The sequence below is a fragment of the Corapipo altera genome, unplaced genomic scaffold (genome assembly GCF_003945725.1).
Source record: "Corapipo altera isolate COAL_440 unplaced genomic scaffold, ASM394572v1 56, whole genome shotgun sequence".
Taxonomy (NCBI): domain Eukaryota; kingdom Metazoa; phylum Chordata; class Aves; order Passeriformes; family Pipridae; genus Corapipo; species Corapipo altera.
The window spans coordinates 7,737,555-7,761,168 of NW_020884896.1; the positions used below are offsets into that span (position 1 = coordinate 7,737,555).

Here is a 23,614-nt window from a genome sequence, read left to right on the forward strand (position 1 = left end):
CAATGGGGCTATTCAGTTGCAACTAGCTGCAGATTTAACCCATTTACTTTATAAATCAATGCGGTTTTCTTTTGAGATGAAGGATGCATTAAAAATCTAAGTTTGTTGTTTTTTCATATCTCTGTAGTCTTCTGGTGAAAAATGCAGTAAGTGAGTTATCTTCCTGAATACTGTGTATTAGCTTTGTTGAGAACTGACTTTTTAAAATCTTTGCAGGCATATTATTATTATTGCCAGTACTATTGTTATTGTTATTGTTTTTATTATTACTGTCATCATTTGCAGTTTTTAAAACTATTCTTAATAGTCTGTAAAAGCTATACAAAGAAATTTCATGACACTTGCAATAAATATTTAGAGAAATTCCTATCCAGAGCATTAAAGGAACTGAGGAGGAAAGGGCCCATTTGTAAAGCCTGTATGCAAACCATTTGTATGCAAATCACTTAGGTATTTCTCACAAAGAGAACTCTAGTGAATGCATCTATAAGGGCAGTGTAGGATCATGCTGAGCCTGTGGAAGCTTTGGCTGAGAAGAAATCGATACCTTTCTGTTGCTACTGGCCATCCAAGATAACACATGGTTGTTTGGAGGGACATGAAATTTGTCTTTATGCATAGAAATCCCAAGGATTTCAAGAAGTTTCAAGATGAGAGGAGCACAATGGTTTGGCATTAGCATCCCCCAGCTGATAATAGGGTCAATGGGAGTGCTTAGACTAGAAGCATGGCTGAGGCAGAGAGACCAAGACTGCGGGTATATTTGTGTGCTGCTAGGTAGGTAGGGTAGGTTAGTGGCTTTTAAAGAGTGGATTTTAAAGATTTGTCTTTCATCCTCAAACATGCAAAATATTTCACTTAGGAGTCTTGGCTGATTCCTGTTAGGGAAAGTTTTCTCCATAGATTTACATCAAAATTGTCTGTGTTCAACTGCTTCCAAAAAATAATATTCTGAGGGGAATGTGTATTAAATAGTCATTATACTCCAACTATTACTAACATATTGCATTATTAACAATATTATCATAATACTATCTTATTAAAATCAATATATCAGTAGAATGACTTTCCCTACCTTCATTGCTGCATACTGTGAAGGGCTCTCTGGGCTGTAGGAAGCAGCAATCATTTTAGCACAGAATTTCATACCACTTCATGGCTGTTATGTGAGCATTTGCAGTATCTGTCTCTATTGTATGAATATCCTAGGTTTTTTGGATCTTCTGTGCTTTGGCCTGTGTATACGTGCCCTAAGACAGTCCTAAAGAACTTTCCAGTAAGGTAAAATCTGTAAATTTGCATGTAGGGGCTTTACATGATTTTGAATAACTCAGCATACTTTGAATTGGGAGCTGCTTTTAGTGGGAAGTGGGACAAGATATCTTAAAGAGGTCTGTTCCAACCTAAATTATTCTATGATTTTGTTACTTGGTATGGCTATAACAGTGCACAAATTAATTATTTCCTTACAAGCTGAGTGAACTCTATTAAGAATGTGATACACTGGAAAGTACTATGAGATTGTGTGAGCTGGTCTGCCCTGGAACTACTGCCTAACCAAGGTGAATCCAGTCTCTTTCCTCCATTCCTAGCTGATCATCCACTTCTGAAGTTCATTTTGCTGTTGTTTTGGCACTTATCTCATCTGACAAGATGGTCATTTCAGCTCCTTTAGTGCAGAGCTGTGTACCAAAACACATTGTAGCGTTTGGTGCAGGTGCGGGGAAAGCACCTGTAGAAAACACTAAGTCCTTTAGGAAAATAACTCCAATGCCTAAGGGTGGCGAGTTAGACATGTTCTTAGAAGACACAATGTAGTATTTTTGAAATCTACATTTTTTTAAGTTCTGTCCTGTAGCCCTCACTGGCGAGCGGTATATCTTTTAATGATGTCATGTTCTGCTGGGTCAGATCTAACATCTCTGTGTTGACAAGCCATAGGCACAGCATGTGACTTGCCTGATGCTCACCAGGGGAAAGGAATCACACTGTATTCCCCTTCTAGTTGATTATGATATATCCAAACAGAAGCGGCATTTGCTTGGGAGAGTTGCTAGTTTGTACCATTTAAATCAGAGACAAGATATTTTTGTGGGTCCAGAGAAGGGCTTTATGTTGTTCCAGCTCTGACTCATAATTACTACCCCTGCCACTTCATCTCCTGTGCTAAGCATATCTCCAAACCTACATTGAGAGAAATAACCTTTTTGCTTCACAGCCCTGCATCACTTTAGTAAACTCATTATGTGTGTATGCATGCAGAAACTCATTTATAGACGGGGATCATTAAGTTGATAAACATATATTTATGTAGACACAGCCACATGTATGTATATAAATATGTATGTATTTCTACATATGTATACTTAATTATCAGTATATATCTCTGCATGCATAACTGAGCGTTAACATTTTCAGTGAGCTGAAAGTTAATCATCAACATTGCTCTGACTTCTGCCCTTGGCTATGTGTGTTAGAAAATGTTCCTGGTTGTAAATGAATAGGTTACGAGTCCTGGTCCTTTCTAACACCTTTTTGTTTACGTGGCCATGCAGCTTTACCAGAGATGAAGTGGGAGCAGTTTTTTCCAGGAGACCCATAAAATAACTGGTAATCCGTCATTGGCTGGCAGAAGAGTGAGGCAGAATGAATAAGTAATTGAGAAATGTTGGAAAAGGTGAGATGGATGCCAGGGGAGGTTTGAGGTGAGAGAGAAAGTATTAAAAGCACAGGCCATACTGAGTCAGACCAGAGATCCCTCTATCTCAGTCCCATGTTGCAATAGTGGCAAGTAGAGGATGCTAGAGATATATATTAACAAAAACCTAAAAATATGATTACCTTATACACTTCTCACATTTACAGGGATTTGCAAATAAGTGGCTTTCTTGTCCAAACATGACATTCTTTGTATTTCTAAGACATTCATGAGTTTTTTTTATTTTTGAGGTTTTTTCACCCCTAAATAAAAACTTAAGCAGTCACATTATTCTGTGACCAGAAGTTCCAGGAGCTAACTCTTATTCTGAAGAACCGAGTGACTTCTAGAAGACACCAGCAAAGTGGGTACAGGTAGGAAAGCAACATGAACAGATTCTGATTCACACTCAGCAGAGATTCAGCAGAGGGAGTATGAGAAAGGGGCAACAGCTCCCAAGTCCAAGCTCCCACTGAGTTCAGAATGACGTGGGAGCCAACAGTAATTTTCTTGTCGCTTTCTGATAAGCTGATTATGATCTTTGCTCTTCAAGGAAGGCAACATCCTCTCCCTTCTGCTCAAGTCTTCCTGTTGCATTTCAAAGCTGATATGGGAAAGAAAAATACAAGGTGACATACTGTCCTTCAAACATTCTGCCCCTTTGCTGAGGGGTAGGGAGTCATAGGTCTGCCACCTCTGAGTGGTTGTGCTGAGAAAAGTTCAGGTGAAACCAGAAAATAGTGCTTTTGCTGGGATGTGGTCAGAGGACCAGACTTTCTCTCCAGAGGGCCAAACTTTGCCCTCCACTCCTGCTAACAGTCACAACAAATAAGATGTGAGTAGGTGGCAGAACACCATGAGATTGTTTTTCCTAGGAGGAATTGAGGTTCTTGTGCAATGTACATGGAGAAGAGAATCACAGTGTTCCTCAATTCCTGTGGCCCAGTAGATGTTTTCAAACTTTCCTGCCATCAAGCTAGTCTCTTCTCTTCATTCTACTTGAGAAAAGGAGAAAGAAACTGCCTGTAAAAAGGACAGATCTTCTGCAATTTCTGCTGCTGCTTCTCAGCCCAACAGAAATTTGGTGAAGAGAGAATCTGGAGGAAAGATTTCACTAGAGTTCTGTAGAAAGCTAAATCCAACTTGCAGCTTCCAGTGCAGAAAATGAGATACAAGGTTATGCATGGAGGCTGTTGTGCTGGAGGATTCTGAACTTTATCCTTGTTCATCTTCACTTCTTCTGTGAAGCAAGGCTGACCAGCCAGCCTGTGCATACTCTCAGGCCTACCAAAACTGTAGGATTTTTAAAAGATTGGAGGGCAGATTTCAAAGCCTGATTTATCCAAATTGCATAGGTACCATTAGATAGTAAAAGATCTGGTAAGTTTTAATTGTCCCTGTTGTGGTTTCATCTTGCATTTCAGTTTTCCTTTCTTTTTCTGTTAATTGCAATATCTGTTTGTGATGCAACTGGCACTGTTATTGGCTATAGATTTTCCCACAAGGTTCTGATGTGTCCTTGTGACTTCATTTTACTGTCCTGACTCATGGGGCTGTGCAGACTTCAGTGCATAAACATACATAAGGACTCTTCAGAATGGAATCTATGACATTAAAATGGATCTGTGAAAATAATGACTGCACACAGAAAGAAAAGTAGAATTTGGAACTTGATCTGAGAACAAGAATTCCAAATACAATTATTAAGTGAGGAAACTAAAATGACGGATTGGATATTGGCCTTTGCTTTAGTGAGCTGCATTTCTGTATCATCTGATCTAATTTCAAAACCTTCTGGAACTAATGAATAGCTTGGACTTTGCAAGAAAATGATCAATCTGCTAATGCCATCAAGTGATTTTACAATGGACAAGAAAATGTGTGTTATAGGAATTCCCATTTTATCCCAGCAGATGATCAGTTTATACCCTGGAGTAGGACAGTTGATTACCCATATCATTATCTTCATTTGCAAGACTTAAAAACATTATTAACGATCACAGATTAATCAGTGTCACTTCCTCCTCCCATCCCCCTCTCTGCCAAAGGACTAGTCTATTTGTTAGCCTTTGGATCACTGCATGAATTCACCTAAACTGTCCACAGAGGCACAATATTGATTGTGCTGTTAATACTTGCAGTATGAGCTGAGGTCTTTCTGTGGCACCTGAGTAGACAAATCAGGTGATGAGAACATCTACTTAGAGTAATCTTTCTCAGACAGCATCGTGTGATTTATTTGGCTTTAGAAAAAGTACGTCTGTGACCCAAGATCTCTTCCCAGCAGTTGCACCATGTACTCAGATTCCTGGCAGAAGCTCTAACACATGAAGATAGGGCACTGGGCTCGTGACACATGTTGTCTATCTTTGGCTTTCTGGGGAAAGCATTACTGTCATTGGAGTCAAGTGCTGTATATGGACAGTAGGTCAAATATTATGCTAAAGAAGTTTTTAGTTGTATTGTGCTGGTAGGAGAATTGAGAGAGAACAAGGGACATACCATGGTCAATCACTCAGGAGCCAGTCATGGGGAGAGCTTAGAATTATTGTAGGTCTCCTGAGTCCTAGGTGCAGACATCTCTCATTCCTTAGATGCTGAGTCATGTCTGTTATGCTCAGAAAAAGTGTATGGTGAGGTAAACATGTACGGGGAGGAGGACTAGAGAAAGGTGTGTTGACTGGAGGCTGTTATTCACTGAAGTGAATTAAAAAAAAAAAGGCCCTTACAGAAGGAACCAAAATGAGCACCAGGCTGATCCATGATTTCTTTTCCCTCACTAACAAGATAAGATTTACCTGATGGCAACACAATCCAAATATTCTCTATAGAGGCTACTATGCTTGGTTTCTTGTGCTGTTAAATAAGGACAGATGGATCTTGGTCCTGTGCTGTCCTGCCAACAGGTGGGCTGGGCTGTGTGAAGCACTCAGGCCTAGTGTGGGGTGCACAGAAAGGGGCAGGATGCTGTGTACAGATACAGTCCTCAGACTCTTTCACCTTTCTGTTAGAGCAAGACATGTAATATTCTGGTGCCCTCATCTCGTCAACCCTCAGGACACTAAGAAACCATATGGTCTTAGCTCCTTTCCAGCTCAACCTGGCCCTGATCCTCCACGGGGCAAAGGGTGGTACAGCATACCAGCTTCTCTGGGAGCTTGAAGGCTCGGTGCTGGGTTGGTTGCAGAGTTCACTCTAAGAGCTTTTTAATCTTTGGGAAAGCAGCTCTCCAGATGTTCCCTCTTCCCTCTTCTGAGCCTTCTTCTTTGATACCCAGGCAAAGCTTGTCACCCTGCTTTGCCTGTCACGTGTGTTCAGAGCTTACATATTCTGAGCAATGGCTTTTTTGTATTGGACATCTCTGGCTAGAAATCTGCTGATTCATAGGATGAAAGATTGAAATGAGTGAATGTGCTGTGCTATCCAGCTTCTCGTAAAGCAGCAGCACCTGCCTCTGTTGAGACCACAGACTCGTTAGTGGATGAAACACTCAGGTTGCTGATACCTGCCAGTGTCTTTTCTAGAAGAGAGTGGCAGCATCTTCAGGTTTCAAAGCTGTCAGAAACTGGTTCTCTTCCATGACTGCTTCGAAGGAGAGAACACTTCTGAAAAACAGGATTAAAAATTAATGTGATTTCCCATCCCCCTTCCTAGGTGTCTCACATTCCCTTTCATGTTGCTGGGATTTCTTTTGAAGCAATTGTCATGTAAAGTGGTTTGAGAACACTGGCAATAAATTTTTTAGAGACCAAATTTCAAAAGGTTTGGTTTGTCATTCAGTAAGTTCTTATTTTGATAGCACTTTCTATTTGAAAAAATAATAATAAAAGAGTCCCTGTCTCCCCCACTGACTTTTGCAGTGTTTGTGCAGCTAATGGAGAAATCGGGTCCAAACTGTAGGTCTGCTTTGTAATTATACTTTCTACAGATTACTTGCTAATTGCACTTGGCATTACTTGCTAACTAAATGATCATGCTGTACTATGTCATTTGCAGTGGTTTTCCTCTTCTGGTAGCACTTTAAAGGAAGTGCCCATTGAGCTTATGAATAATCCCAGGACTGTTTTCAAAAGCTGAGGGAAAAGGATCTGCCGTGGCTATACTGCGGGATTTTTATTGCAAGGTTTTGTTTTTTTAATCTGTATTTACAGAAACTCTCCACCTGCCCCATCTTCTCTCTCCCTCTTGCCCTGAAATCTGGCAGTGATGTACCTTTCCATGACTAGCTCAATATGGATTGCTAGGGGCCAACTCTTTGAATTTCTCTCGTGTGGAAAACCTCCATGTCATGACATTCAGTTTCACTTGGATGTGGAAATAAATAACATCTTCAGATTTCATCTGCGTGAGAAGTTCTGTGAAATTCTTCTTTTGAGCCTTCTTGTTGAGAAAGAGAATACAGACCAAGATTTTCTTGAACAAATTTGCCCTCATGGAAGCTGCTGTCCGATCTTGCTGTATTCTAGTTTGTTTCACTACTGTTGTTTTTTCTCCCTCTGAATAGTAGCAGTGGAACAAAGCTTTATATCTGAGATGGTCTATTTAGATGGTCTAAATTACAGTAATTTGCACCATCTGAAAATCTAGATCCAAATGGATGGTATATTCTATTTGGAAGAAGATGCACCTCTTCTTTCTGGAAAAAAAAAAAAAGAAGCCAATTTACTTTTTTTTTCAACCACAGACAGAAGTACAGCAGCCCTGAATCATCACCCATTGCCCTCAGGCTACTGCTCCTAGTTGACAGGTCAGCCAAAAGCAACTGAATTGGAAGCTCCAAAGCGGCTCTTAAAAACTGTATTTATTGTTTAGGAAAAAAATTAGACAGTGTTTTTTGTTGGCAATTGCCGGCTTTTCCAGTGTCATCTTTCATTTTTTATGTTTCCTTTGTTTCCAGTCTCTTACTCCCTGCATCATCTTGCCAGGCATGAGATAGCATAATTCTCCCTCTTCCACTCTCCCTAATTGCTGATCTGTGTCTCTTTCAATTAAGTTCTACTTCCTTGTCTCAGTCCCTTTCCGTCCAATTTCCATGTAACTAGCGACCTCCTTTAATGCTAATTCCATCTAAACCCTAATAAAAAAAAAATTGGGAGATTACACAGCCCATTTGGTTTCTCATAAGTCATGATTTATGTTTAATTCATGGGAAAATAGCTCCTTTCTCACGACCTATTTGTAAAATCTGGCCCCACCAGCACAACTTGCAACTGTTCCATTGCTGTTTGTGTGGTTTTGGCCATAACAGCTCAGCCATAGGAGCTAGTCTTACTTTACTGCTACTTTCTTACACGGAGGTGGCTTATATCCAGATTTCCTAACAGGCCCTTTTCTTTTGTGTGAAATTGTCAGCACTTTCCTTTATTGTGTGAAAAACTGTAAATGTCAACAAAGAATGGAGGTACATTTAGATACCAAGACCTTCTGTAAGTGTTCCCTGAGCAAGCAGCTCTAGCATTTTCCCTGAAAATGCAGGACCAGCCTGGATAGTAGGGAGAAGAATCCAAACCAAATCAAGGGAATTATGAATGTGGAAGAACCTTGTACAGGAACACAATAATTTCTCAGCTAGAGCTAGTATATTTGGCTGAATCTTTACTGTTTCTTCCAGGGCATCCCTCTATCTCTAGTCCATGTTTCCCAGCTCTCTGGATCAGAGGAAATAGGAGCACCCAGTATTCATGCCTTACTCATGCTGAACTAATCAGAACATGGAGCACTGGGATACTAAGTACAATAACCAATGGCAAACCACAACTCTGTTCTGGCTAGGCTTCTTATCTCCACCTCAGTGCTGGTTGTGGAAGTGCCGGAATAGGTCTTGCAAAAGAACTTTATTCCCCAAGCTTGCCAAGATCCACAGGAGTGGAAATGCAGAGCTTAGACATATGCAGGCTTTACCTGGCAACCTCTCAGGTCCGTGTCTACACATCATGGCCAAAATGTTAAATGCCTTCAGAGTTCACGAGAGCAGACCAGCCAAATTTGAATAGATCTAGTCCTTGACTTTTGCACTGATGGGCCCAAGCTGGTACTGCATGGACATACCCTGGGTGCCTGTGTGTCAGCCTGTCTGATACTATCCAAGCTGTTTGTACATAGGAACTCTCAAACTTGTGCTATGCCACTACTTTTAGGGTGGGTTTGACCAAACACTGCTCATGAGACAACAGTGGTGATATTTACTGGGAAGGTGTGGTCTCCTTGGATATCTGGTTATCTGTTAAAATTGCAGCAGTAGAAACATGTGGTTCTGTTTGACAGACATCAAAGAGAGAAAGAACACCTTCAGTTGTGGATTAACTACTCAGTGCTCCTGGAACTGTGATTGCCCAGATCTGTGACTCCCCCTGGTTTTGGTCAGAGAAAATCATCCTCTCCAGGGGACTAGAACAAAAAACCAGAACACATGCTTGTTTCCCTGCCAGGAAGTGATTCTTCCAGAGTGTGCTTCATGGCACTTCTTGGGTTCACCTATTAAATATGAGGTTTTGTCACTACCTGTTAGAGGCACAGAAGTAAATAAAGAGGGATTTTAACTGAAATCAGATGGTGATCTTGCTGGACTCTGTCTACATTCCCCCAGCAAAAGCACAGATTCAGGTCAGCTGAAGCATTTACTAATTTGGGTGATTTTACTATTGGGGATTTTTCGCTTGCGAAGACACTTCCTCTGCAAGCATTTTTCTTTTACAATGAAAGGGAATAAAAATCAAGGTTAATTTCAAGCTTTTCTAAATGAAACAGTCTATTTATGATGACACTGCAATTAGCTTTTCTCGCAGTATTATCAATTAAAGTATATATTTGGCTCTCTGTTGTTCTGGCTTTACTTTTCTGTTGATCCATCCATCTGTCTGCTTGTGTAGTTCACCTCAAAAGATGGTGTCAACTAAGTATATTATATTTTTTGCTTTTATTTTTGGATGTTAAAAAGTGCTTACAGTCTATCGTGTGGGGCCTAATCTTGTTAAAATCTGGCTTCAGAGATCCAAAGGGTATTTTGAGAAAAGCAAAAAAACACCCAACCTTTTCATGGCTCTTGCCTCGTTGATGTCCAGTGAAGGGAAAATGCTTCAGAAAGGAGGGTACTTTTGATGTTTTGTGCAGTGAAGATTACCTTATCAGCTGCTTCCTTCCTTGGCATCTCTGGTCATCTGTCTCAATGATGGACACAGCTGAGCGCCGCAGGTGTTACGCTCAAAGACAGTAGGATGATTAGTGAAGGTAAAAGTATTCCATCCATATCCAGACCAGACCAGTCAAGTACAGGCAGCTTCAGTGCTTGCTTGCTCCATATAATGTCTTACTGGTTTACTTCAGAAATGATAGAAGGCGACTTGATTTAGGCATGAGAAGACATTTACGTTTTCATGCTTGGGCAGCTCATCTGAAAGTGCCAGCAGGGATAGATCCAGAGGGACACAGCTGATGCTCTTCCTGAGAGCAATACAGGAGCTATTACTTAAGACCTGTTTCTCATACCTTAAGCAGGGATAGGGATTGAATCTATGGACCAGAGGTAGGTGAATTGTTGTCTTGTGACCCTCAATTCATTCTGCTGACCTGTCAGAAAGGAACAGTATTGAATTACATAAAAAGCACAACTGTCAACAATGCAAGGAATGATAAGGTAAAAGCAATGCAATTTGAGAAGAGAGCACTGTATAAATGTAAAAAGCTTTTTAAAGGGCTTCTGTACAAGGTTATCCAGTCAATATATACTGCATTTGTAAGTTATTGTGTATTAAAAAAATTAATGAAAGATATAATTATAGCAGCATTACCAGTGACCTTTTCTAAAATGAGTCCATCATGAATCTGTAGGCATTTCAGAAGTGTTTTCCATGTTTCTAACAATTTTTCTCCAAATTAATGACATCCAGTCCTGGCAATAAAAGCCTTGCCCTGTTTCTCCAAAGAAGGGCTTGGGAAGCATTTTCTGATTTCTTGGCAATGATTCCACTGTGAGCTATGCACAGAACCAATTGGGAAGATGCTGTCCTATTAGCTAAGATTTTATGTGGAGTTTCAACTGCTTACTCAAAGAGCTAGAACAAAACTTATCCAGGTTAAAGTCTATAAATTACTATTCCATGGCTTAGGTTGGAGAACCTAGTCAGAAAACCTAAATACCTATCTAAATACCATCTGGGCTCTTGTTCTTGCTTCTCAAGGACTTCCAGATCAGACTGCTTATCTAGAAAAATCAAAATATAGTTTTTTTGTTGGCTTCCCAGAGTGGGACCTTGAAAACTCAGCTCTCTTCTTTTGTCTTCTATTCTTTCAAGAAAAAATTAAGAGCTTTCAGTTAGACCATGGTAGACAAAGTCATTGATAAAAAATTTATAGTAGTTTATTTCCTTTTCCCCTGTATCATCTTGGTAGTTTATCTATGTTTGTTAAAAACATCTACCTCCCTAATTTAATGACCAAACAAAGTAAATGAGAAACAAAGGCACATGGAAATCGGGTAAGATGAATGAGATGGTATCTTCAAAGCAACTTGAGGACTCTTCCAGTTGAGTAGGGAAAAAGAAACTCCCACCAATCTCTATTTGAATCTCTTTCCTTGGGACTTGCTTTGTTTATTTACACTGGATACAGAAACTGTTATGTAACAGCTGGAGCACTTAGTGCTAACAGTTATTGAGAGCCCAACACTAGCAATTTTAAAATGTTGCAGCTCTTTTCTGTCTGCCCAACCCTCTCTTGGACCTGGCCACCCTGAGAAATACACTGAGAAGACGTCATGTGCATACACCTTAGTCTCTGTGGAAAAAGATCCAGTGATGTAGTTCACAAAACTGATGAAAGCAGAGTTCAGCTGCACTATGTGGTCATACTCAGTCAGAGTTTGTGCCCTTTGGTGGTTTGTTTAGCCCATTTTTAATTTCACAAACAATGAAGGTTTCCATCACTTTCTAAGGAAAACTGTTTGAGAGACTAGTGGAGCCCCACAGATAACAAAGACTTCTTTTCCATTCCTTATGTTTGCTTATAGCAACTCATCGAAGTTTCAAATGCACAACAAAGTCATCATGAACTGTAACAACCTTCATCATGTTGGCTGGTCAATGAAACCGTTCTATAGGGGTCCAGGTGGTATGTAGTATTGGCGAGCAGTACTCACACAGGGTGCAGGTGCTTGTTGGCTCCTCTGCAACTCTTATCTCTGAAGCCTGCACCACAGTGGTTGATTAGCCCTAAGGAGCTTTTTATTAGCAAGGGGAGGGTGGGGTGAGAACTCACTACTTTAGGAATCAGCTGACCCAGAACCATCTCTGCAGCACAGAGGAAAACATCCCTCTCTGTTCACACTCCTCTAATTACATTTAGTGTAGTATTGTTTCCATCTAAATTATAGCAATTATACACAAAGATCGTCTTTGAAATCATTTAATTAAAGACTATCTAATGCTCTGTGCTTTTGGAATGCTAATATGCTGCTTTCCACTTAGGAAACTTTGAGGTTTTTTCATTAATTATCATGGAAGAATTTCAATGTCGGAGGTTTGCCTTAGCTTATTTTAGTAGATTTAAAAATCAAGTAATTCTGACAATTTTTCAAAAGCAAAAAGAAACTTTTTCCTCTCCTGATGGACAGTTAGCTCAGGGTCAGTTTGAGGAACAAAATTTTCCTTGAGAAGCATTGACTGCCAAAGTGTTCAATTTCTCTGGCCCTTTTATCTTCTGTGTTCAGGGAAGTGTATGTGTTTGATCATGTTCTCTTCTCCTTTTGCTATATTTTTTGTGTAATAAACACCCAAGTCAAATCTAAACTGGTATAAATCTGCCGGGCTAAATGGTTTCTGCCTGCTGCACTGCCGCTTTGCAGGAATGATGTTTCAGTCATGCATCACATCCAGCTCAGACAAGATTGTGCTGATAGCAGTTGTGGTGTAAGAGCTGATGGGACTTACCCAGTGCCAAGGAAAAGTGGGAAGGGGAACAGCAGTTAGAATTCCTATTTGAGCACAGTTTTGGAGGCCTTCCTCATCCTTCCTCCTGTGCTCTTTCCCTTTCTTGCCTTCTTCTCCCAACAAGTGCCCTGGCACCCCATACTGCTTTGTTTTCTGTGAGTTTCTCTTGGTCTAGGATGTGCCTTCTATGCTGAGGAACAGGAATTGCAGCTTCTTCTGTACCTTCACCTGAATGTCTTGGTATTTTGTGTCAGTAATACCCACAATTAGGAAGGACTACGCTGAGAATTATTCTGGAGAGCAGCAACAATCTACCTAATAAACTCATTCAACCAGACAAGTCCTTCCCTACCTACTCACTTCTAACTGAATATGTATTTGGCACAGGTTCTTCTTGTGTCCTCTCCTTTTCAGCTTTGTGAAGCTTGCTTTTGTGAGGCAGAACTTGGATATAAAAAGGTGTCCACAGCAAACCCAGAGCTCCAGACTCGCATATCTCACCCACCCACCTTTCTCTGCCTGATACCCATGAGCTGAGACAGGTCTCAGTGGGAGAACATGAATGATCCCTGGATGGTCTTTGTTTCACAAAGAACAGCACAATGCAGAGGAGTTTTGATGAAGGTTACAGTCTACAGAAAGACTGAGGGTCGAGCAAAGCCAACACTCTGTATGATTACAGTATAAACTAAGATGATCCGGAGTAAAGAATGGCATCACACTGGGGACACAGCAGGATCTGAATTGTGATCAGTGTGTGGAATTCTTCTGTTTCTCCTTATTTCATAGGAAAGTTTGTAAATCTTCTTTCTCCCTCTTTCTTTGTTACTCTGGAATAATTAAAACAACAAAAACTTTAGTCTCAGAAATGGCTTGGGTAAAAATATAAATTGGTGAAAGATTTGGAATAATGAAAAAAAATCATTCTCTGCCCTCTAAATACTGCAATAACGCTGATGCAGTGACCTTTCTTGAGTGTCAGAGAAGATCTGGGTTGTGGTACATACAGAATTTTTTAAATCTGGGACTCGTGTTTTAGATGAAGTTTTAGGTTCTTTTATATATTCAAAATAGTCAAAACCTTGAGATGTTATAAGGACAAATCAACTTGATCTTTATCTGCTGATGTGTACTGAGATTTCCCCCTGCCGATGAGAAGCTGTAGTTTTATTAATGGCTTTTAAAGTCTGATTACCCATCCTAATCTCCGCATATTATACACCTCCTTGTAAATCCAGCTGCAGTGGATTGAAAAGTTCCTCCTTACTGAGAAAATCATAGTGGGCCAAGGAAATGGGAATCTGTTTTGATTGAAAATTTATTAATTAAACCAGGGGTTTGCTATGATTTTGTTTTCTTTGATGAAGGGATGAGCTTTCAACATGTAGAATACCTGGTGGTACTTTGGTGATGTGTGTCATCACTGCTTGTTGCTGCCTTGGTCCTTCCCTTCTGGGCACTTAAACAATTATGAAGTTTTACCTGCATGTGAAGGAAGGCTGCATAGTTGAAATGGAATTTAGAGACCTGTGTTTGACAGCCATCTCTGCTCCCAGTGTTCTGGTCCAAACTTGAGGAGAAACCTCTGCTACAATTCAATTTTATATCATTCATCGTTCTATTTGTAACAGATCTGTGCCTGAGTTTCAGATTACAGTCGGAGTCCTTCCCCTATTTTTTGGGTGCTGACTCTTCAGCTCCAGCTGCTCCCGTATACTGACTTACTCGGTCTTGTGTTATACTAGATTTGTGTGAAAAATGTGTCATTTTCATCCTGAAAATGAACTTATTGCTTATTACTTAGATGAACCATGGAGTGTGATCAGTGACTGCTGATGATGAGTGACCTACTCACAAGAGTCAAGAAAAAATTCTGCAGTGGTGATCATTTTTAATTCCATTCCTACTAGCTGCAGTCAGCATTCACTTAGGGGAAGGGACACTACTATCTTTAGTCCATATCCCAAATGTTAATTTCTGGTGTTTCACAATTCATTAAGTAGTAAGTTTGTGCAACACATATGTTCAACAGTAAAGAAACTGTGTTGTCTAAGAAAGGCTTGATTTTGAGACAGCCAAACCCTTGATGTTAGACACACTGCTAGTGTCTAAACTAGTTGTTTAATGTTCTTGAGTGATACAAGTATTAGACTAGGGTCCCATTGTGCCAGGTACTACAGTCATGGAAAGACCTTCCAACAGAGGCTGTATGAGGTGTCAGGAAAAGGATAAACAGTCTTAGGACGTCTTAGGAACAGCAAAATGTTACTTGTGACTGAATACCATTTTCTGACATCAAGCTCCAAGGCTGTATTGATTTCTGCAGCTGAGATTCATGAAACATTATTTGCTTAATGCAAGCATGTCTGGCTGACTCTGGTTCTTTCCTTTTTTTTGTCTCCCATGCTCAGAGTTTTTGGGCACTTCAGTCTCCGTTCTGAGTGGCAGCTGGTCAAGGTGGATTACAAGTCTATCTTCAGCCGAAGGTGTAACAAAGATGACTACCAAACCTGGCATCTGCACAATCAGGTATTCCCACTGTGTAGAGAGGGGTTGATGGGTGTTCCTTTTCCTGTACTCTGTGTTGCCTGGTAGGAATGCAGTTGTTATTTCCAGCAAAACATATGGATTTTCTTGCATCCCTTGAAGAATATGCATGAATAAACCTGGGGCCAGTCTTCTGTGGGCAAGTTCAGGAGATTAACTTCTATTTTTATGAAAATAATCCATTGCACCAGATGAATCTTTTTGGCCTCAGTGCTTAGGGCAATGTAAAACCTCACCTTGTGATTGAATTGTGGAAGATGTTGAACCCTTTGTAGCTCTGTCAGTGACTCATGAAAATAATTTTGTTTCACTTTACCTCTATTTTCCCTACTCGAAAATGAAAATAAAAACATTTATTCATCCTGCAGGTCCTGCAGATGTCTATAAAACTCTGGGGAGCTCTTGAATAAAAGACCAAAGAAGGCCAAATTATTTCATTCTATTCAAAGATATGTGCTTTTCTTTTCATACACTCTGGCTTATTTTCATGGTGGATATATTTAGGTCCTGAAGTGACCAGAACTGAGAGGTCAATACCCTCTGCAGATTATTTATGGGCTACTTGCCACCAACAGGATGTCCCACACCCTGCAGGGGAACATAACTAGGGTCAGAACCATTGGCACTGTGATATTCCTGAATGAAATACATAAATAAGAAATGAGCATTAATTTGCAAGAATGTGTCGGATAACTGAAGTCATAGAATTGAATAAATGGAAATAGTTTAAATGAAAGAAAAGGGAAGACACGTGTGTAACCAAGGGCATCATTGTTTATGGGAAAGATAAATATTTCAATTAGGTGTTGTCCTTTTTTTCTTATTTCTATGCAGACAAATTATTTCTGCATCATAGAAAATTCTGTTTATAGCAACTCACCTAAATATCAAATGTTTCTTTTAGATTAGGTACTTCCAGTAGTGTTCTTGAAAACCTTTGCATTCAAGAAGCCCAGCAAAACACACCATCAGAATTATTCAAGATCCATAACAAAACCAGGTCTACTAAGGAAAGAGCAAGGGAGTCAAATCCTGTGTTCCACACCTAGATTTTGTCCCTGCCTTGGGTTTCAGGCCTGGACACTTCCTTCTGCAGCAGATTTTATCTGACATATGGAGTGCACCCACGTTATCTTTTCAGGATAATTCATAGGCCTTGATATTGATGTATACCTTCTGAAACATGGCATAAGTGGGTGTGATGGTTTGGGCATCCAGACATTTTGGGCACATTGTCATTAGCATCCCAACTCAATGCTGAACACACTGCACTCATGAGTCCTCCCATGGTGACTTTTGATTTTACAAAGACACAAAAGGGAGCTGGACTCCGCACTGCCAACTCTCCCAGTGGTAAATGCTTTTTTTCATTGCCTTTTGCATCTTTTGACAAAATGCTCCATTTAGGACATAGCTGCCACTACAAATCTCTTTTTCCTCTTGTTCCTTGGCTAATGAAGGGGGAGCCTTGTGTCATGGGAGAGAGGAAGATCTATAAAAAACGCAAGCCTGGAGCCCAATGTTCCCTAAGTCAGGATTATTCCCAAACTGTGGTGTCTGAACCGTGTGTCTGTGGTCAAGGAGACTTTGAGTGGTGAGTATATGTTTCTGGTGACTTTTTGCATGGGCTATTCTTGTAGTGGTCAAAACAATACCCAGACAGAAAACTTTGAAGAGAAGCTGCATCTAATGCAGCTTTGCGGCTGTGACTGCGCCATATAGCAGAGCTGTGACCCCCATACCTGTTGTGTGGGGGAGGCTTCCCTTCCGTCTGGAGGAGAGATTTGTTAAACTCCATGAGAAATCCAAGCCTGGAATTCAAAAGCAAAAAATTGCAAGTACTGTTTGACATTTTTGTCTGTCATTCTAGAAGAGTGACAATCGGGACTTCTCTGGTCCAAAGCACGTCCCTTTCAAGAGACAGAGGGAATTTCTCTGTCCTCACTTCTGAGATCATTGAATGCCTAGGGAGCAAGCTAGGAAAACATGCACTTTTTTTGTTATTCCTTTGAATTACTGGGAACCATTTGTTGCTTTTTAACAATGTTTTATTGAGAAATTTCTGAAAGGGCTTCTGTGACACCTACAGCCCACCCTTGTCAGATATAAAATTTTGCATAAATATTGGTGTTTCTAACTTAACGGGGTCATAATTTTCAAATTACTTTAAGGTCACTTTGAAAGCAGCTTAAAAATAAAACAGGGGGGAAATGAAACACTGCTTGATACTGCTTGACAATCAGAGATAGGAGATGGGAGAATGCACAAGTCAGGATCTCTGCACAAGGAATTACTACATAGAACTTGTGATAGGCAATATTTCAAATATTTAAAACTGTCAATATCTGTCATGTTTGAGCTTAAATAATGTAATTTAAATAGAATTCAAGATATCCTGAAAGCTGATCAGCTGAAAAAGCATTTTAATTTTTATAGTAGTTTATCAGGATCAATGTCTGACTCAGTACTGGTATAATTTCCAAAAACTTCTCTTACCTTTGAATACCTTCTGAAGAGGTGTGAGGCATGAGATCTATACATTTATTTGGACTTAGGCCAGCTGAAACTCGTAGTTATTTATTTGGACTTAGGCCAGCTGAAACTCGTAGTTATGTTTTGGAGCATGGACGTACTGAAATGTAGAAAAATTAAGAAAAAATATAGACCAAAGTGTTCTCTTGAATATCGTAGTAGTTTGGCTTTAAGAGAGGTTCACGGATATAGAGCAGAGATTTTCATCTTATCTGGATGGATGTTTAATTTGTTCCTAATGCCAAAATTATATCTGAGAGTCCTTAACTTGACTCATGAGATCTTTCCCCTTTGTTTTCATCATGAGAACTTGCAGGACGAACTATTTTGCTCTACAGTATTTGCCCTTGGCAGTGGCATATGCCTCTGGGGTGAATCAAGAACCAATCTCTAGAGATACTTATGAGTTTACTTGATTTTTTTTACCCTTATACTGCTTTATGCCTCATCGGCTTTCTATTTTCACAGTGAAGCTTGTCTTGTCCGAGCTGTAAGTGGAAAACCATGGTAGCTAAATTGGACTTAAGTGCTGTTCTGCCTTGAAAAAGATCTGCATCAGAACACACCTTTTCAGTCAATTGGCCGTTTCTTGCTTGCATTCAGTATCATTTTTGCTTAACTTTCCTGCTAACATTTGAGAATATTGCTGTTAACCCTGTCAGTCCTGCAGAGAAAATGCAATTAGAGGACAGCAAGCTGGCTTTTGTTTCAGACCCTGCACTGCCAACAGAATTGTTAACTGGCTTCCAATTGCAGAATTGTTTTAGCTGGTGATGGAGAATCAGAAGAAAATGCTTTAGTTTAAGGGTGAGTTTTGATGCTGGTTGGCAGGGCTGACTGGAAGGTGTGGGGCAGTCATTTTGAGGAAATTACTAGCAGTGCTGGAATTGGGACACCAAGCTTGATTATCTGAAAAGTGATTTTCAGAGAAAAAGGTGGACCCATCTGCTCTGACTTGTGACTTCTAAAGGATGAGACAGTTATTTAAGCAGTGGCAAAATATGGGTTATTCTAGAATACATTTTAGATTCATCTGCCTTCTTTGGGATGTCAGTATGAGAAATCCCTTTTCTCTCTGCTGACTAGAAGGTGGACAGGAAAGTTGAAAGGAAAGCTCCTACTCTTTCACTTAATGAATTTTCAAGAAAAATGTTTCCTTTTCAAGAAAAAAAAAATGTCCACTCAGCCTTTTCTGGCTGGGTTCACAGTGTCTGATTGTTCTTGAAAGCACTGACTGGTCTGTCTCTTGTGTTGCACTGAGCAGGTCCTGTGGAGTGTCAGGGAAAGAAGAAGGGTCAGCAGCTGGGGCTGTGTGACTACACTCACCAGCAAGTCCCAACAGACAGGCCCTCTGCTTCCCCACTAAGTAGATTTGGAGGCTGGTGCTGGTCTTGGAGCATCCCAAGCTACTGGGTGTGATGATGTCTGACTTCAAGAGCCGTGGAGATGGGACAAATGACTGCAGCAGCCCTATAGCAGAGGCTGTGAGGGTTGTGCTCCCTCCCATTTGGTCTCAGTGCCCTTGCCTCTCTCTGCCTCATGGTTGCAGTGCTGTTTTTTCCTATTAGATATAAGGCTGATCTAAAAATCAGGGGCATAAATTATGATCCAGGGCCCCAGTTCAACAAATCCTCATGAGTCAAGATCAGGAGTGACTCCTGCCAACCCTTGCAGTCATTTTCTAAAGCAAATCCTGGCCTTTTTCTGGCAGCAGGAACTCCAAAGTGTTATTAAAGCACTCACTGATCTTTCTTTTCCCTCCTCCTGCTTCTTTATTTACTCTGTCAAGATAGCTTTTCTGACAAAGACAGCACAGCAGCTGGACTTGATTATTTCCTTAACTTATGCAAACCCTGGGGCTTATGAGAAGGAAGGTGGGCAGCATGCGAGGTTTTAATATACATTTACCAGAAGTTAATGAACAAGCACAGAACCTTGAGGGCACACAGCAATGTTGTCTTTAATTTTATTAAATATTTATGCAGCTCTTTTCTTCTCCTGGGCAAAGTACAGCTCCTCCTGAATATTTTTAATTATCAAGTCCCTGCCAGGCATTTTTGACTGTGCAGGTCGGACCCACTGAGAATGATTAAATTGAATGTTGAGAGAAAGAGCATTAGGGAATCTCCAAACCTTTTAAAGTAGCTTGCAGAATTTTTGTCCTCCAAAAAAGGAACAGTAGCAGTCTGGGTCGCTGGGGACATAGCACAATTTTGTCTCATCAAAGAACTTCCTAAAGACTTTCTGTTGGCAGTTCAGACTCTGAATGGGGGAAGGATAAAACTCAGATTGTCCTAAAGGGCACAGAGATGTTTCAAGATAGTGGCTTCTGCAGTGTCTTTGTTTTCACTGAGGTTTAGTGTGTTGGCATTTGTTAACTTGCTTCAGGCAAAAATCCAGGATCTCTTTTTATTTGCCCTTTGAATCCGGACTGCCAATAAAGGCTATGCATAGAAACCTGATCCAGAGCCTATTAAAAGTTATGGAAAGCTTTGGATTAATCCTATTGCTTCATCATTGTATTGGCACACAAAGACATCTGTAAAAAGCAGTTTTGCGTGTGATTGTGTACACTTCCACTCTTAGGTGGTCCAAAGAAGCATCAATACCCTAGATTGCCTTCCCTATGTGACACAATACCATGTAATCCTTAGGCTGAACTATGTTGTTTTAGTTCAGCATTAGAAAAACATCAGCGGTATGTTTTCTCTCAGGGAAGTCATAGCTCAGTCAGAAAGCAGGGAGGTCATTAACATACATAAATATACATGCCATGGCTAGTTGTTCAGGAAATGCTCCTAGTGTTTTATGTTCCTAGCCACTTCATTGGGAAAAAGTGAAAAATTAGAATTAGTCTGGTTTGTTCTAAAAGCAAAGACTGCAAAAAGCAAGCAAACTGAAAGAACCCAAAAAGTGAAATTTAAATTAGAGATTAATAGGAAAAGAAATTAACAATACAATTTTCTTTCTAAATCTCCATCCGTGTTTGGTAGTCAAATGAAATGCAAATCCTTCAGTGCTCTGCAAGGTAAGTAGTTCTGGTGTTGTCAGATGTCATATGCCTTCTGTGAATCATGTTCCTGCCTCTCAAACTAGTCCAGTACTTTGTCTCTGGATGAGCCCAATCCATGATGCCACGCCATCCAGCAGAGAACCACCAACATACACGCGCTTTGGGGATGTCACCTAAAACTCTGAGCTGAATCCAGTAGATGGGTACAGTGATGCACTCCTGACTTGTCTCTGTAGTGACTATGGGTATGAGAGGCACAGCAACAACCAGTGTATCCCAGCCTTCTGGTTCAGCCCATCCTCCCTGTCCAAGGATTGCAGCATTGGTCAGAACTACTGGAACAGCACTGGGTAAGTGAGTCTTGCAGTCCGTCTGGTTTTGGTGACTTTGCAGTACACAAAGAGAATCTGGATGGTTCTTCTTTCTCTGCATCCCATCTGGCTCTTTTCCAGTTGTATTCATGTGGTAATGTTTGCAGCAGCATCTGTATGGAACACTGCCTCATTCCTCAGAGACAGGGAGAAGCACGTTAACATACGTGACATGTAGATATTGCATTGCTATCAAGTGATGTGTGATCCCTGGAGTCTAGACTTGGAGCTCCCCTTTGCTGCAAAATTAAAACATGAATCAAGAAGGTCTATCTGAGAGACAGCTGAACATTTAAAGGTACAGGTTCGAGGTATTTCACATTGGTTTTTTTTGAACCTCTTACTATATTACAGCTCCTATTTGTATCAGCTTCTAGGAAGGCTTATATGAGCAATTTTTAGCCTCTTTTTTTCCTTTGCCATTTTCACTTTGTATATACAACGTCTTGCATTTCAGGCAAGCTGTATGTGCTGATTTCTCTTGGTTTTATCCAGAACAGATGGCAAGTGTTGGTTTATTATGGTAGTATCACTTTGCAAATGTTATTCTATCATGCAGGAGATGTTGTGAAACACTTGTTGCACTGACTTGTTGCAAAACTGTTGGGGTTTGTGTCTTCTTAACCAATCCTGTATTTTTACTGTGAAATTAATAGAAAGGGTTAATCCCCCTCATCAACACTGGGAATAGCCAAGTGCCTTGCTTCTTAGCTAACCTCTTCCAAGAAGAGCTAAGAGAAGAAAACTATTCCTTGAATCATTTTAAAATTGAACTGGACAAAGCCCTTGGTAGATAATTTCAAGTGCCTTCTAGCACAGTAGAGGCAGACAAAATGTAATAAAAAGCATAATTAAAAAGCTGGGATGCAGGGTGCAATCCTGCAGGCATAGGGAGTTGGAGGAGTTCTCTGCCTTTTAGCAGGGCACAGTAATTCACCTCTACAATGTGTCTTTTCTCAGTGATGCTGCTGAGAATCTCTGGAGAACATTGGATTGTGATTGGTTTGGCTTTCTCTCATTTAATAAAATGTTGGGTTTTGATTCTTCCTTTCAGTGAGGGAATCATGCAGGCAGTTAGCCTTTGAAAAAACACATGCATAAATGAGGAGAAACAAAAAAACCACAAAGGAACATTTCCACCCACTGTCTGAGCCCAATCTCCTTTTTTGACTGTTCCCCAGGTACCGAAGGATTGTGTCTAACAACTGCACAGATGGCTTGAGAGAGAAGTACATGGCCAAGATGGAGAAGTGCCCTGGAAAAGCACCTCGGGGATTGCACATCCTCACTACTGATGGAAAACTGGTCATGGAGCAGGGACACAATGCCACCTTCATCATCCTTATGGAAGAGGTGTGTTAGTGGTCTCAGCAAACTTTTCTCTGCGTGGCAGGACTGGCATTCTTTTCCTTCACTTTTCAGGTTGCTGAGAGGAAAATAGCAATCAAGTGGGATTATGAAATGGTCAACAGTCCTGAGATTTATGAGAATTAATAGAAAAGGGTGAAACATACAAGCAAATCATCAAGCTGGTGTGTGGCTGGTTATCTTGTCTGTCAGGGTTGATGAAGTCAATACTAAAGAAAGAAAGATCTGGACAAAAATTTGTTTCCCCACTAGCCTCTTGCTGCTTCCAGTGAACTGCAGATTATGGTGTTTGTGAGGCTGAAATGGCATTTCTGTGCTTAATAATTCTGTGTTTGAGATGCAAAACTTTAGCTGAGTCTGAACATTTTCAGACTCATAGGGAACAGTGAGGGGCATTGTTGTTTTGCAGTAGGAATTGAGCCTCCTCAAAGCACCCTCCCAGCCCATATCTGTTGTATTTATTTATTGGTATGGTTCCCTCTGTAGCCAACAGCAGCATAAATGATACCAGGCCATGCTGCTGCCCAAAGCATCAAGATATTGAGGCACTTCTGGTGGTCTCTCTGAGTCAGGTAATTGTCTGTTTGGCAAATACATATGGTGTGGCCTGTGTCACCAAGGTTTGTGACTCATTGGAGGCTTGGAGAGCTAAAGCAGGCACTTATTATGTGTTCAGACTGATAGGAGGCTTTTTCAAATGATCTTTTGCTGCTTCTGGCCTGTGATTTGATTTGGTGTTTAGGGATATATGTGATTACACCACAAAAATTCTACTGAGTTTGCAGCTGATGCACTCCTCTGCTGGCTTCTGACTGCCCATGGAAGGTGGTGTTGGAGGTCCAATAGTGATTTTACCATGATGGATTGTGTTGTGTCTTTTTTCTGGTTAAATGGAAGAGTCCACTCGCAGCCTCACTTCTAACATCCTTAGGTGTCCCAGGAGGGACAGCGAGGGACTGAGGACCACAAGTATATTTTGTCATCTACTCTGGCCTGTGTACATAATTTTGGGACAGTAGCTGGAGAGAACTGGGAGGCAGACCACCCACAGACAGAGAAAGACAGACAGATGCATGCTCACACTAAATCAAATTCTTACACAGTAACTAAGTGTTTCATTGGGACCACGTTAAACTGACAGGGCCTCTTTACATACTTCCTC

General features: G+C 40.6%; 1 protein-coding gene across 1 annotated transcript in view; it reads left to right on the plus strand.

The window, feature by feature from the left end:
• The window catches only part of SORCS3 (sortilin related VPS10 domain containing receptor 3), a 292,438-nt gene that overhangs the window by 238,183 nt on the left and 30,641 nt on the right, over positions 1-23,614 (plus strand). The window contains exons 16-19 of the mRNA XM_027648351.1: positions 15,033-15,150; positions 16,629-16,762; positions 20,950-21,063; positions 22,266-22,437. Of these exons, the coding sequence (XP_027504152.1) occupies positions 15,033-15,150; positions 16,629-16,762; positions 20,950-21,063; positions 22,266-22,437 (538 nt within the window). The remainder of the gene's footprint in view (positions 1-15,032; positions 15,151-16,628; positions 16,763-20,949; positions 21,064-22,265; positions 22,438-23,614) is intronic.